Below are 14505 nucleotides of genomic sequence, written 5' to 3'. Positions count from 1 at the left end.
AACCTAAAACATTATTCATTCAAATACCTTAACTATTTGGCTATATTTGAGGGCATCCTATGTAGGCACAGCAATGACCTACTTCCAAAAGGCTTTCACTAGCAGACTGAGGCAAAACAAGCATGTATTGCCAAAAGTAAAATTCCTTCTTGCGCAGAGAGGATATATCAAGTCTCTGCCTCTAGAGCAGCTGTGGCTCCAGTGGAATTCAGTAAGCTTTGATCTCTAGATTGGCTTGAAGGTAAAAAGCGAGCCAGCAGCAAGAAGCTGAGCTCCAGCTCATATGGAACAAAGAAACACTGAACTTAACTTTCTGGGAACTGTCCATTCAACTTTGTTTGAAAATCTTCAAGTCCTGGTCAGATGATGTTGTTATGGAATTATTTCTTCCGGCTTGGCTTCAGCCAGATAATTAAATATTTGATATGAAAAAGGAAGAAAATGGTCCTCAGAATATTTGTCATTTCCCAAACAAAGCTGTATTTAAATTGGACCGGGCCAAATCAGTCTTTTGCTAGTAATGGAGTGAAAAATAAAAATTGTTGCATTGTTGCTATTGTGTAAGCAACTTTGCTCATTTTAGCTAATGTATTAAGACTCTTTTCACATAGTGTCCTAGTTGTGCTGTAGTTGTTTTCTATTTTTGTTCTCCTTCTGTAGTGTGGTGCTGCATGATTTAAGAGATTTTCCTTTAGACTGCATTAGACTTTTCCCTTGCTCTGCTCCTGTTGGTTTCCTTTTTCCAGTAACCACTCTAGTACACTTCTTGTTGCAAAGTTGATCTGAGTGGTATCCTGCAATGGTTGATCAAGCCCAGGGCTGCTGAGCACTTCATCTTTCCACTAAATGTCATGGAAATTAAGGTCACCCAACACCTTGCAGGATTCAGCCTTTGTCTGCAAACCATAATCACAAGTTTTGCAAATGCATGAGAATTAAAATTGCTATATAATTTTTTTTTTTTAAGCATTTTCTCCATCTTAGCACAGCACGCTCAGATTCAGGAGTATGGTATGCCTCAGCAACTGTTGAACTAGCTCAGCAAAAAAGAAATCCCCAAAATGGAACAAAATCTTTTGCATGTGGAAAAACTCTGATTAATATTTTCCCATGGTTATTTGGAAATGTCACATAACATGAGATGAATCTTTCTTTAAAGATACCTTGATATTCTCTGGCATCTTAATTGGTAACCAGACTTAGAGACCTGATAGGAGCTTGACATAAAAGAAAGGGATTCTTGTCAGATATCTTCAAAGAAACGATATACCGTATTCCTGAGGCCCCCTCTACACATCAAGCTAAAAGCGCAATGGGATCAAATGTGTAATTCGCACAATTGCACCTCTTGCCATGCCACATGTGCCTAGCAGTAGATGCGATTGTGGGATAGCACATTAGATCCAATTGTGCTTTATGGCTGGTGCAAGGGAAGCTCAATCCTGGGTTCCCCCTACACTGGCAAGCTTCCACAGCTGGGAGCCCCATGCACCCCAGTTGAGGGGTTCACAGCCATAGTGGGTCCCCATGCATCCCTGGCGCTGGTGGATCACTGCTGCTGTGACCATCTCCCCACCTTGAAGGTGCAGGGAAACCCCCAGGGCACAAGGATTGCCACAGGAGTGGCCCCCCTCCCCCCAGCCTGTGTCCTGGGGGTGCAGAGAAATGCCAGGGGCCAGAGGATCATGGCTGCAGAAGTCCCTGGGGCTTGAGGTACAGAAAACCACCAGACCTCGGGGATCACAGCTGTTGGGATCCCTAGAGCTCAGGGTCTGGACCTTGGGGTTTGCAACTACTGGGATCTATAGAGCTCGGGGATTTTACTCTGGGCATGGTGAATCCCTGTGGCTGGGAGCTCTGTCAGCTGATGGGACTCCCAGCTACAGGGCAGATCTTGCTATACATGCAAATTAAAGCTCAAAAGCAACTAGGTATGAAGTTGACACACAAAAGTACACATCTTCAAGGTCTAACTTTATAGCTGGCTGGGGCTTTTATTGTGTGATAGCTACTTTGCACATGTAGCTGCTCTCCAGGTAATTGTGCAATTAACCACTTAATTGTTCAATAACTGTAATGTGTAGAGGGGGCATGCAGTATTTTCAACTGCACCAGAAGCAGAAATTATGATGAGTCTTGCATGTACCATCCAGTTTCATAGATTCTGGAGGTTTGGTTTAGATGCAAATACTTAGATGCTTTGCATGCTTAACTGCCCAAGTTCCAGCCATTTTGAAATTTGTGCCTATTGGATTCTCTCACTGTTGAAATTAAGTACAGTAGCTTTGACAGTACTTCTGAGGGACACTCACGTAACCTTTTCCATCAAAGTAACACTGATATCTATTATACATATGTATGTAATATTACAGATTTATATGCTAAGATATTTTATAGTCTGGTTTTTCCCTAATGCCCTCATTCAGGGGTCAGCAACATACAGTCTGTGGGCCAGGTCTAGCCCATGGTGTCAGAAGGCTTTGCCTCTGCCCGCACCTGTGCTGGGGCTAGGCAGCAGGGAGGTGTCCCCTCGTCGCCACTGCATTTCCCTACCTGCCACTTCCTGGTTGCAGTGTGGGCGTAGCCTCCATAAGGGCACCCAGGCTGGGCAGTGTGTGAAGCAGTAGCAGTGCTGCTGTAGTTTTAAGCAAAGCTGGCGCAGCTCCTCTCTGGCTGGAATCCCAACTGAGTAGTGGGGAGCTGTAGAAAATGGTGTCAGCACAGCTCCCGTACGCCTGGTCCCTCGTGCACAGGTACAGACAAACACCTGTTTCCATTGGTGTCCTGCTGAACCACCCTCTGTGCCAGACTGAAGCTGGGTTGTTCCAGTCCACAGCTTGAAATGGTTGCTGGCCCCTGCTCTTATTAGTTCTGTTGGTTGACAGAGAAAAATCAAATGATTCTTATGTTAAAATGTTGAGTGCCTCCCAAATACAAAAATCTTAATTTTGAGCTTTTTATAATCATATAGATGCAGATCATATGCTTAAATTAATGTAAGCTATTGATCTTCATTAGAGAAATCAAACTTTTGTCATGTTAGTACTGTAGCCCTTGTACTGTCATTCATTGTCTCCCCGTTCCTCAGAATATTTTTTCACTAATCCATAGTTAGCATTGGCAGTTGCCCTGCCTGGCTGCAGCAGTTTTTTCACCACTACCCTTAAATAGTTAGCACTACAGTAAAGGAAATAAGTTCAAGGGTTACTAATGGGTTATCAAAAGTAAATGTTGAGAGAGAAATTTCTTCTATCAATAACAAGTGTTGCAGAAAATACAGAATATTTTCCTAAATTCTATTTTAAAATACTGTAGCTAGACTACTTCAAGGGTAGGCTGTATTTGTACTGCTCATTTTCAGTTCTATTTTCTAATCATTTCTCTGAGTTTCTTTTTCAGAGTTTTGAATAGAAAAATGTATTTCTTGGTTTTGGACGCATTCTAGAAAGAATTATTTTCCACCATTTATTTCTTCCATTGAAGCATATAGAAAGTGACAGTCATTTTTAACATTTATTATGCTATACTGCTTCAGGCCTTCTATACAATATTTCAAATTAAAGAATGTGCTTCGCTTCTCAATAATAAGATATTAATTCATAAAAATATGTAGGTTTATATCAAAGGTTCTATGTGGGGATAAATGCATAAAATTAAAACAAGACTAGAACTAGAAAGTAAAGGATTTTTTAATGGATTTTTTAAAAGGAGTGGCAGCACATGATTTACATTACACTCTGGGCATGTATGCACATGTGCATTTAATGAGCATTAGCCCAATATAAGGCGCATTAAGGGTGTAGACGCACCTTCTGTGTGCAGAATATCACTGACTGATGCACTGCACCTACCAAAATGACTAATATACCTGACACCTAAATTTTAGTAATAAGCATTTTTAACGTATTAAAAAGTTTCATGTTGGGGATTACCGAAAAAAAAGGTGAATATCCTGGACCTGATATCTTGTACTATTACATATCAAAAACCGCAGTCATTCAAACTGTTGCACTACTACAGAGTGAACTGCTGGTTGGACTTTATTAAAATGTTGTTTTCATTGGAATTCAGAGAAACTGCATGTTCAGATTTTCTTAGCACTTTTTTGTTCATGCAGTTCTTGCATCATTTCCTCTATTACCCTGTACCATATTCTCATCAAAGCTTTTCTGCAGCTAATGAGAAAGATCTGCAAAGTTATTTTGCATAAGCACTAGCTATTAGAAGACAGCCAAGGTAATACCTTGTTGGAGGCAAGATTTTTTTCCTATAATTTATATTGATTTTTCTTTTTTTAAAGGAGAAGCTGTCAACAAATGTGAAATTAAGTGTTTTTTCTGAAGTGGAAATATGCAGTTTGGAGTCTTGTTACAGAATTATGAAAAATTGGCAATAGAAGCAGTAAAAACCATATATCTCATCCATACCTCAAACCACTGATTTTCCTCTCTTTGGTGTGACTATTCTTATCTTGTCATTACATTCTACGCTTTGGTTTTCCTTGTTTTGCCTTAAGTTTTACATGTTCTGTTTTTACAGGATTTACTGGCACCCTACTGAAAATGTATTTCAAGATAAGGATTAAAACATAGCCCTTTGGGACTCTTTGTTCACTAGAGTGCCTTGAAAATAATTCTGGAAGTGCCTTGAACACTTGAACATACGCTAACTGTTAATCTTGTCCAAGAAGAGAGACATGAAAATAGTTTCTTATAAAGTGGACGTTTGTCTGTTATGCTAATGTGAAGTAATGGATATTGCCTGCCCAGGGGGAGTGTTTTATATTTAGGACAAAAGCCAGATATCTTTGCACCTGTGCAATATTCTTTCAATCACATTAACACTTTACATGTTACTTACCTATGGTTTTTAAGAAGAATTAAAGTAATGGTAGATGCTAAAATGGGTTTTCTTTTTGTGGTAAATCCTCTACCATAACACTGAAAGAGTTTTCCATGTTAACCCCCTAGTGTAAGGCAGGGTAGATTTGTATCTTATAGGGCAGGGGTGGGCAAAATGTAGCCCAGGGGCCGGATGCGGCCAGCTAGACCATTCTATCTGGCCCCCGGGGCCTGTAAAAAATTTAGGAAATTAATATTTATCTGCCCTGGGCTGCCTGTCATGTGGCCCTCAATGGCTTGCCAAAACTCAGTAAGCAGCCCTCTGCCCAAAATAATTGCCTGCCCCTGTTAGAGGGTAACTAAATCCCTGTCTCCCTGCATGCTATTTCTTCAGTACTTAGGAGCACCAGAGTGCAAAAGGAATAAATGCAGGCTTGCATGCTTGCCTTAAGGCTCTGAAGAGTTAATCTCTTTTCTGTTCTTCTCTGGCTGGCTCCCCTGGTTGAATTCTTACTAAATTTAGGATTTGGTAGTAGACTGTTTAGAAGTTTGACTGCGTCACAAGTTCACTAGAATCAGGTTTCTTCATGGGAAATTGAACTGAACTCTTTTTTTTCTTTTTCTTTTCAAAGAATTTCTTTGTGTGAGCTTACATCATTGTCCTTAGATAAACCTTAGCCTTTCTTTTCTATTCTCTTCCACTTCATCCCACCAAGAATATTATTGATGTTACTGTCACATTTCATTAACTCTTTTTTTTTTACCCATTTTTAGTATTTAATAGTTGTCCCTAATGTGAAGAACTTAGACCAGGCATTTCATGTTAATATAGCTAAGTAATTCCAAGATTTTTTTCATAATTATAAAAGGATAAATGCATAAGCATATTGCTTCATAGATCATTGTCTTCTGCCTGAGTTTTTCTTAAGTATTTATCAAGAAGCCTTACTTTAGTGTGTATAACATGAATTGAGCACAACTTTAACGTTAATTCTTTCCTAATGCTTTCTTTAATAGATGACTCTTCAGCTCCTGAGCAGCCTCAGATGAACTTCTCCAGTCAGGTGATGTTGGTTCAGGAAACCCTTTCATCTGGCTCACAATTTGGAAAAAACCCTGTAAAGACCAGTGAAGTAGAAACAGCAAACTTATCCCCTAGCCTGATTCCTGCCCAACAGCCCACCATATCACTAATCTCAGATGACAATACAGATGCACTGAGCGTAGAGTCACTTACACTGGTCCCACCAGTTGATCCACACAGCATTCATACTTTCAGCTGCATTCCTCAGTCTTCTTTGCAGTCAGAAGTTTGCAGAGTGACAGAGTTAGAAGAGTGTTCTGCCCAGAGTCAGCCAGCAGCCCATGATGAGCAGTGAAGAGAAGGCAACTGATATTTTTCTTTGGCAGGGCTGATGAGACTTAACAAGCCTCAAAGGTGAGATGATCCACAAGTAGAGGCCCTCTGATAAATAGCTCTAAATTTAAAGTATGGGAAGCTTTTTTAAATAAATATTCAGCATTTTTAAGTTGAAAGAAATCTGGTTAGATTTCCTGGCATGATACTTCCTGTTCTTATATAAAAGCAAGAGAAACTGACTATGAAAGGTACTTCAGAAGTATCTAGTTTCTTCATACTACTTCATGAACCATGTTATCTGCAGAATCTGTACTGTATTATACTGAAGTGAAGAAACCTCATTAGGATGCCTTGGCTTCATGATATTTTATCACCGCTTCTCTGAAAACAGGCATGGTATTTCTAGAAAAAAAATATATAGTACAAGAGATGCTATTTCTATTTGAGACACATTTTCTAAATTGTTGTTCTCCAGCTTTTGAAAGTTTGGCACGGGCTGTATTAAAAATAGCAGACTTGGCTATTTTCAGTATTGTATTCATAAGATTGTAAACTTTATTATTGTGTCTGCTGTGTGTATTATTTATTTCAATGTTTGAGTCACGACAAGATCCATATCTATCAAACATATTTTTAATTAAACAACTCTGTTTGGCTTAACAATTAAAAGGCTTATTCAGGTTAATAAAAGGGATTTTTGAGTAGTCTCATGTACTTTTGTTGCAGAATTATCTATATGGGAATGTGAAATACTCTAAAATGCAGAATTTCTACAATATAAGGGATTGCTTTAGTTTTTGTTCTCTTCTGACAGTCAAACTGCAACACAGCTGAGGTATGATGAAATCACTTGCGAGAAGAAATAAGAGCTTTTATTTCATCCTACTTGATTTTTTTCTAAGTTTCCATCTCCAGCGCAACAGGAAAGCACCTTGTACAACAAACTATACTTGCTTTGGAAGGGTGAAATTCAAAAGGGAAGGCATTGATTTTTCTGTCTAACCCCAATCAGTCATTGATGTTAATCAAATGAAACTCTTTTGAATGTGATCTTGACCTGATGGCTGCCTGTTTTTGCGTGTAAATCATAATACTGAAAATATTGAAGACTTTGGGTAGTATAAAAATCAGCAGTGGTTTGGCATGTTCTTTGTTGAATTAATTCATACGCTAATGGAATTCAAGTTTCCTCCTGATTGTTAATTTAAAGTGGTAGTAAAACTTTCAAGGAGTAATTATTGCTCCATAGATCACATTAGAAATCCTCCCAAGCTCTCAAAAGTTAACAGCCATTTGTTTCACTCTTATTTTATCCATCAACATAGACAATGTGTCAGATCCTGTCCTCACTGAAATCAGGAAGAGAGCTTGATTTCAGTAGTAATATAACTGGACTCCAAATTTATACATTTCAAGTATCTGTATCTATATTCAGACTCATCCTACAATTTACATCTGTCCAACTCTTAGTGAAGGAATACATAAGCTGGATGTTGTTGTTTTTTTTAAGTTTGTATTTGTGTGTGACACCAGATAGTCCTAAGTGTATATGTGGTTTCACTTTTTCAGTGTGTTTTCTTTATGAATTAGATTACTGTTGACAAAATGTATAAAGAATGTGTCAGGAGTTGTGGCAGATCAAGTCAGTTTTCACTCCAGATTCAACTTTTGTATACTGTCCTGTTGAAGCCCATAGGAATAAACAGGAGTAGGCATTGAACTTGTGTAATGGAAGGTCTGATTCTACAAGTGTGATACAAACCCCAAAGGAAAGGAGAGTTGGGTTTTGTTGCTGTTTTCAAAGGTGGGGCCAGACAGATCAGAAGATAGCACACCCATATTTCTTAGGCCATTCTTAGGGTATATTCACAAGCACGTTGCTGTGTCTAAAATTCATCAAAAATATAGTAATTAAAATGAAAATAAAATAAAATAAATGTCTGCTGGCATGGCTCTGTAGGTTAGGGGTGTGGTGAGGAGTGGTCTCTAAAGGCACTGACGGACGTGCAGGTCCCTGCTCTAACTCATGGCACTTTACATAAAGCTGCTGCTGGCGTCCCCCTCTTCCCTGCCTTCCTGCTGACAGCCCCGGGGCTGGAGCTGGAGCTGGAGCTGGAGCTGGGCTGCATCAGCCCAGCCCTGACTGCACGTCAAATTAACCCTAGGGAGCACAAGTTCCATAAGCTGCTGTAAAGTAGAGCACTTCATCTGATACCTCATTTGAGGAGGGTTTATTTTTCATGCAATCAGCCACTTTAAAAGCTGTCTGCAGCTGTGCACGTGTCATAGCATGGCTATAGAGTGCTTTCAAGGGGACGCTTCCGTGAAAAATATAACTTCTGTCTGCACCCAAATACATTTGTGCTGGCTAAAGCCCCTATATGTAGTTAAGTTTGCAGAACTGCTTTTGCCAACATAAGGTGTACCCAGCCTCTGAGTGTTTACTGGGATAGCTATAAGTATACATCATAAATCCATCCTGCATGACTAAATTACTGTATCATGCAAACAACTAATTGTTCAGGCATCTTAATTCTAATATTAAAATATATTAATAAAAATTGGCAATGCTTAATGCTGCCTTAGGAGAGTTCACATGGTAGAATTCCAGGAGGTACTGAAACATCAGTGGTTTGAAAATCTCTTCATCTCTTTACTGTTACTCATCTGCTATTCCTTGAAGAGAATTGTATCTGTCTTTCTCTTATCAGAAAAACTTACAAGCTACTTCCTTAGTCCCTTTCACTGTAAAAAGGAAGCACAACCAAGAAAGCATTAGCACATCAGCCACAAATTAATTTTCTTATAAACAAAAATTGATTGAATCAGTGTGACCTCACTGTTTTCTTAACGGATCAAATGGCAAGTTGCTAGTTGCAATGTTCTTTGACTCGGTATTTTCAGTGTAGTTCTCACAGGCGTGGGGCTGGACAAGAATTGTTATAGAAATAGCACGTTCTCGTACAGCCAAAACCAAAACACTGAATCTGAAATCACTCAAATACTGTGGACAAAACCCTATGAATTATTCTTCTCTCGTGGACAAGGCAAGCCAAAGGAGTCAGTGGCATATTGAACATATCTTTTGCTCTTTCCTAGCCCATGGGTTTCATGTTACAGATTTGATGAAACACAAGATGTTACGATTTTAATGAGAGCTATTTTACCCTTCCTCAGACCTGTTCCATGCTTTTTCCTTTTCTTTCCGCCCCAATGTTCTCCTAGTCTAAATACTTTTCAGTGAATAGAAAGACCGAACTTTAGAATTTGGGAGGGGCGAAGCCCGGATTAATATTCACAGTTTAGGTAGTGGCTCGTGTAAATCCTATGCATGGCAGCAAGAGAACAGAGAATGTGTTCCTTTGTGGATTTAGTTCTGAAGTGTCACTGCTATCTTACGTGTGCAGAGTTTTAAAATATATTGAAGGTTAAAATGGTTTGGTTATAGCAAAATCAGCAGCAGCCAGAAGGTTTTAAAAGTTGTTATAATCTTTTTAATTAAGGAATAGGATGTGATTAGATGCCATTCCAACACTGTTGTGGAAAGTGACCTTAGATGATTACTTTCAACCATTCAAGAAATTCAGTAGTTGCCCTGTAATTGAGTGCAATTTTGCTAATAGGAATTGGATTTTATTTCTAAAATAAGGGAAACTAATAAAAGCATATGTGTAGGTTAGCTAGCAGTCCATTAGATCAAATAATTTTGAAGCCATTTCATAAAATTCAAACTTTACCCATGTTTGCTGTCATATGAGTTTCCTGTGATCTTTTATATAGTCAGTCTGATGTTGCTGTAAGCACTTGTTCTTACTGGTAAATAAGTACGAGTAACCTAATTTGTAGGTTACCTACAACCTAAACCAAAGTGCACTTGTCAAAGTATGAATGTAGGTTGCAGCCTTTTTATTATATGGTGATATGCAGCACTCAGTGATTTCATAATAGGTTCCCCAGTTATTAACATGGATTAGCAAAATTCTAATATAATGAATTAGAATATTTGACTTCTGTTCAAAATATATTTTTAAACCATTCCAATGATTGTCTGGTTGGTCTGTGCATGTCATGTAACACAACAAATGAGTCTGTATAAAGTTCCTTGATTTAACTAAGCAACCACACAAGGCTTAATGAGTGTAAGTAATGATTAATGGTATTTGCTTAATTGAAATTGTCTTTTGAAGAAAATTATAGGAAGTTAAATAAGGTACAGGCTGGTACATTGTGTTCTCAGCATTGGCTTAAGATAAGGAGTCCTTTGAGTCTTATTCTTTTCTGCGGTTGGACTTGAGATAGTCCTTTACACTATTCCACAGTAATGCTCAGGTGTAAATGACTGTGCAAAAGCTGAGATGGAGAACATGTGACTGTGCATAAATAGTCCTTAGCTTGTATGTGAATATAAGGACTAATTGCAACTGAAATATTTATAGTGCACATGAAGACAATTTAGAGAGGCCAGAACTGAGTAAGGTTTTACTTTCTGCAAATGATGGATGATTCCCTTGAAGCCCTGAAAGCCTGGCTTTTCCATATAACTGTATTTAAATCTAAGACAACTTTTGAATTTCAAACAGCCTCCAAATAATTAGATTCTAGACATAGGAAAAGTATGCAGTTGTTATGAATTTCCATGTAGAAAATCTTATTCAAAGATCGTCTTAAATTTTTCCCCCTCACTGCTGCTGCGGAGAAAGTGTTAGCAGGGAGGAGTCAGAAGACCCTGCCACCTGCCCTCCACACCCCCCTGCTTTGGTGTCTGTGCCTCCACCATGTGCTCCATGCCCCAGGCCAGAGAGGGGCAGGAGCCAGAAGAATGACTGAGGGTAAGCAGTGGGGAGGGAGAAGGTGGCAGCAGAGGCAGCAGCTGCAGCTTTGACTCTGACCCAGAGGCCAGATCAGAGCTGGAGCCAGAGCTAGAGCGATAGCTGACCAAATCCTCTGCCTTTTACTCAAATCCAAGATGGGGGACTTTCTACCCCATGTTGAATAGGGGGGTCCCCTATCTTGGATTCAAGTAAATACAATATCATGTAACTGTCTTTGAAACCATTGCATCTTCAAGGAACCCCAGAGGAGTATTGCATCTTCAGGGCATAATTTAAAACCTTTTTACCTGCAAAGATTTGGCTTTGTGACTTTTATTATTTAATTGGGCTGCAAACATTTTGCTTTATTTCATACCATTTTGCAGCTTAGAACGTATATTGGAAGGCACTCTGAACAAAAAGTACTGTCCTCTTATGAAATATAATTTAGTGATTTTATGAACTGTACTTGAATTGAAAAAAAAAAAATTAAAAATAGGTTTGGACACGCACTATATTTTAAACTCCAAACCCAGGGTGAATTTAACTCTAAAATGTCTTTTCTACATGCAATATAGGTAAACTATTTAGTGTAGCTTACATTAAACGTTTTAAATAAATGTGAGCGTACATTTTGTTCATTTAAATTGAGGGGAAAATATATATCAGTGTCTGGAGAGAAGTGAACTTAAGAAAATGTTGGTGTATGTATCTGAAACTATTCAGTTTTTACAGCTGAGTCTATATATTTGTTGATATTAATCATGAATCATTGCTATTGAACACCTGAACTGGAATAAATAATAGAAATTTTCCTTGTAAATGGGATTTGGCAATAAAGAAGGTGTTACCAGAATCTTTCCTTCTCATTCATGTTCTGTTACTGAGTTTGTTATGGAAGTGCATACGGGCCTCATTGTTCCCTTTTCAGATGCTTGCTTTAATAAGGCCAATGAGCTGTATGGGTGTGGCGAATGTGGAAAGAGCAAAGGCCAATAGAAGTGGGAAGCAAAAGTCAAAGGATACTGAACAAGGCTGAGCTGTATTTCAGATGGCAGTCAGACACTTTTAGTTTGAAATGGTTCTTTTTGGCTGACAAATATGACTGCTTCCCCAAATGCATCTCTGCACCCCTCTGGTGTGACTTACCGGGTTTGAATATGGATGAAATCCAAGTGAAGTACTGGGTATATTCTTGTTAATTAGTCACTCCTTCCTTGGAGAGCTATTAGAGAGCGCAGCGCACCCACCCTGCAGAACATTCTTTCTCTAGATAGACATTGCTGTAGAAAATTCTTACAAGAAATTAAATCATGTTGTACCTCAAAGTGAGCTAAATAAATAAATAAATACATGCATGCACGCACACACGCATATATACATATGTGTGTGTGTGTGTGTGTGTGTGTGTGTGTGTGTATACACAGATAAATATATGCACACACAAACAGTTTTGGGGAAGAATCCCTCCACTAAATTCTCCTGTATGAGACTCTGAAAGTACTATCAAAATGAATCCCATGCATAGATGAAACAGGCAGCATTATCCTTGCGTTTGAAGATGGGCACCAACAGGTTAAGAGATAAATGTGTGAGGTGGAGTCAGGAGGCTCCAGTCTTTAGACTATTCTGTCACATTATACTTTATTTCAGTGTAGTTTGTTTCTAAGGGTAATAAGGTATTCTAATATTATAAAAGCCTTAATCTGACAACCAGGCAATCAGAGTGTGATGAAAAGTTCAGACAGAAGGCTACACACTGCCATAATGGCGGGGACACGGGACGGAGTAGGGGGTGAGGCCTTGCCCCCTGCCCTGCTATCTGGAGACAGCAACAAGGGAGTGGATGGAATGGGGGGGAGGAGGATATGCAAGGCCGGCAGCAGTAGCCTCTCCCCCCGATCCTGCTTCCTGCAGATGGCCACGATGGAGTGGGGGGGCAAGGCCACTGGAGCTTGCCTCGCTCCCTCTCCCCCCCACTCCCAGCTCCTTGGAGGTGATGGCGGCAGTGTGGGGGGGGAAGTGGGGTTGGTACACTGCGGTGGGGTGAGGCCACTGGGGCTGGCCTCAGCCTGCCCCTACCCTCTTCTATCATCACAGTCTGCAGGGCCAACCTGGTGGCAGTGTGGGGAGGAACGGGCCCGACGGGGTTGGGGGGGAGGAGCAGGCATGGCCTGATGCAGCAGCAGCTGGGAGAGGGGAGGAGTGGGTCTCCTGCCCACCTCAGGCCCAGGCCCAGGCCCAGTCCTCTCCTGCATTGGGCCCAGGCCCACTCCTCCCCTCCCCAACCACTGCAGCAGGGAGGGGGGGAAACGGGCCCAGACCCCAAGCAGCAGGAGCAAAGGGGGGAACAGGTCCAGATGGGGGGGGCAGGCCACGGGGCTCCATCCCCGCCTGCTCCCCTCCCCCCCTCCATCATTCTTGATGGACAATTGGCTAGTTGCAATATAAGCTCCTTTGGACTGAAATAACTGTTCACACATGGGGTTTATAAACATCTAAGTATTTTGATAGAAAAAACAGCATCCTAAGTCTGGTCCGGGCTCCAATGCGAGATGCGTGGGTGTAAGCCCACTGTGCCCTCGTGAGCCTTGGGACCCTCAGAAGAGCCCCCAGGATCCCTGAAGAGCCCACCCTGCCCACAGGTAAGCAGGGGCCCGTGGAGGGAGGGACCTAGCCAGCTGGGAGCTAGCTGAGTCAGAGGCGGGCAAGGACACGCCCCCCCCATCTCCTACTTGGCACAGCCCCCCAGGGAGCCGTGAGACCGGGCTGCTGGTGCACGAGCCAGGTTAGGGGGAGGGGAGTACTCACCCATTCCTTCCCTCGGTAGGGGGGAGGGACCCCCTTAGCCCCCCAACCCCCAAGACCAGCGAGGCACTGGCCGGCCCTTCTGCGCATGCGTGCAGTTTATAAAGGGCCTCACAATGGCACAAGCCTCAGTCTGGTCCCAGCTCCGGTGCAAGATGCGTGGGTATAAGCCTGCTGCACTCCTGTGAGCCCAGACAATCCCAGAAGAGCCCCCAGGACCCCTGACAAGCCTAGCCTGCCCACAGGTAAGCAGGGGCCCGTGGAGAAAGGGACCTAGCCACCTTAGCCAGCTGGGAGCTGGCTGAGTCGAAGGCAGGGAGGGACACGTCCCCCCTGGCTCCTACTTCGCCCAGGGAGCCGTGCAAAAAGGCGTGCTCTTGGGCCAGGTGCATGAGTTAGTGCGGAGTTTGCTTAGGAGGGCCTGAGGCCCTACCTGTGAGCCCCTCTAGGGAAGCCAGTCCCAGCTGTAGCCAGCCCACCAGTGGCATGACACAGATGGGCACACACCATACCCTGAGGGTCCCCGAGGTGTCTGTGCCCCCCCGCCTGGCTCCTCAGAGGCCTCCACCCAGACGGAGTCCATGGTTCTCTTGGCAAACGGAGCTCTTGGCTGCAGGGGCTTCCTGTCACTTTTTCAGGCTCTTATAGTTTCATAGTTTCCAGGGTCGGAAGGGACCTGAGAAGA

General features: G+C 41.6%; 1 protein-coding gene across 1 annotated transcript in view; it reads left to right on the top strand.

Moving 5' to 3' along the window:
* Positions 1-6911, top strand: part of CLEC16A (C-type lectin domain family 16 member A) — a 226372-nt gene extending 219461 nt beyond the window's left edge. The window contains exon 23 of the mRNA XM_019507460.1: positions 5859-6911. Coding sequence (XP_019363005.1) covers positions 5859-6220 — 362 coding nt within the window. The 3' untranslated portion in view covers positions 6221-6911. The remainder of the gene's footprint in view (positions 1-5858) is intronic.
* Positions 6912-14505: the final 7594 nt, after the last annotated feature.

Source organism: Gavialis gangeticus, unplaced genomic scaffold, assembly GCF_001723915.1.
Source record: "Gavialis gangeticus isolate Ggan-Ray unplaced genomic scaffold, GavGan_comp1, whole genome shotgun sequence".
Taxonomy (NCBI): domain Eukaryota; kingdom Metazoa; phylum Chordata; order Crocodylia; family Gavialidae; genus Gavialis; species Gavialis gangeticus.
Note: the sequence above shows the minus strand (reverse complement) of the source record. Positions and strands in the feature narration are given on the sequence as shown.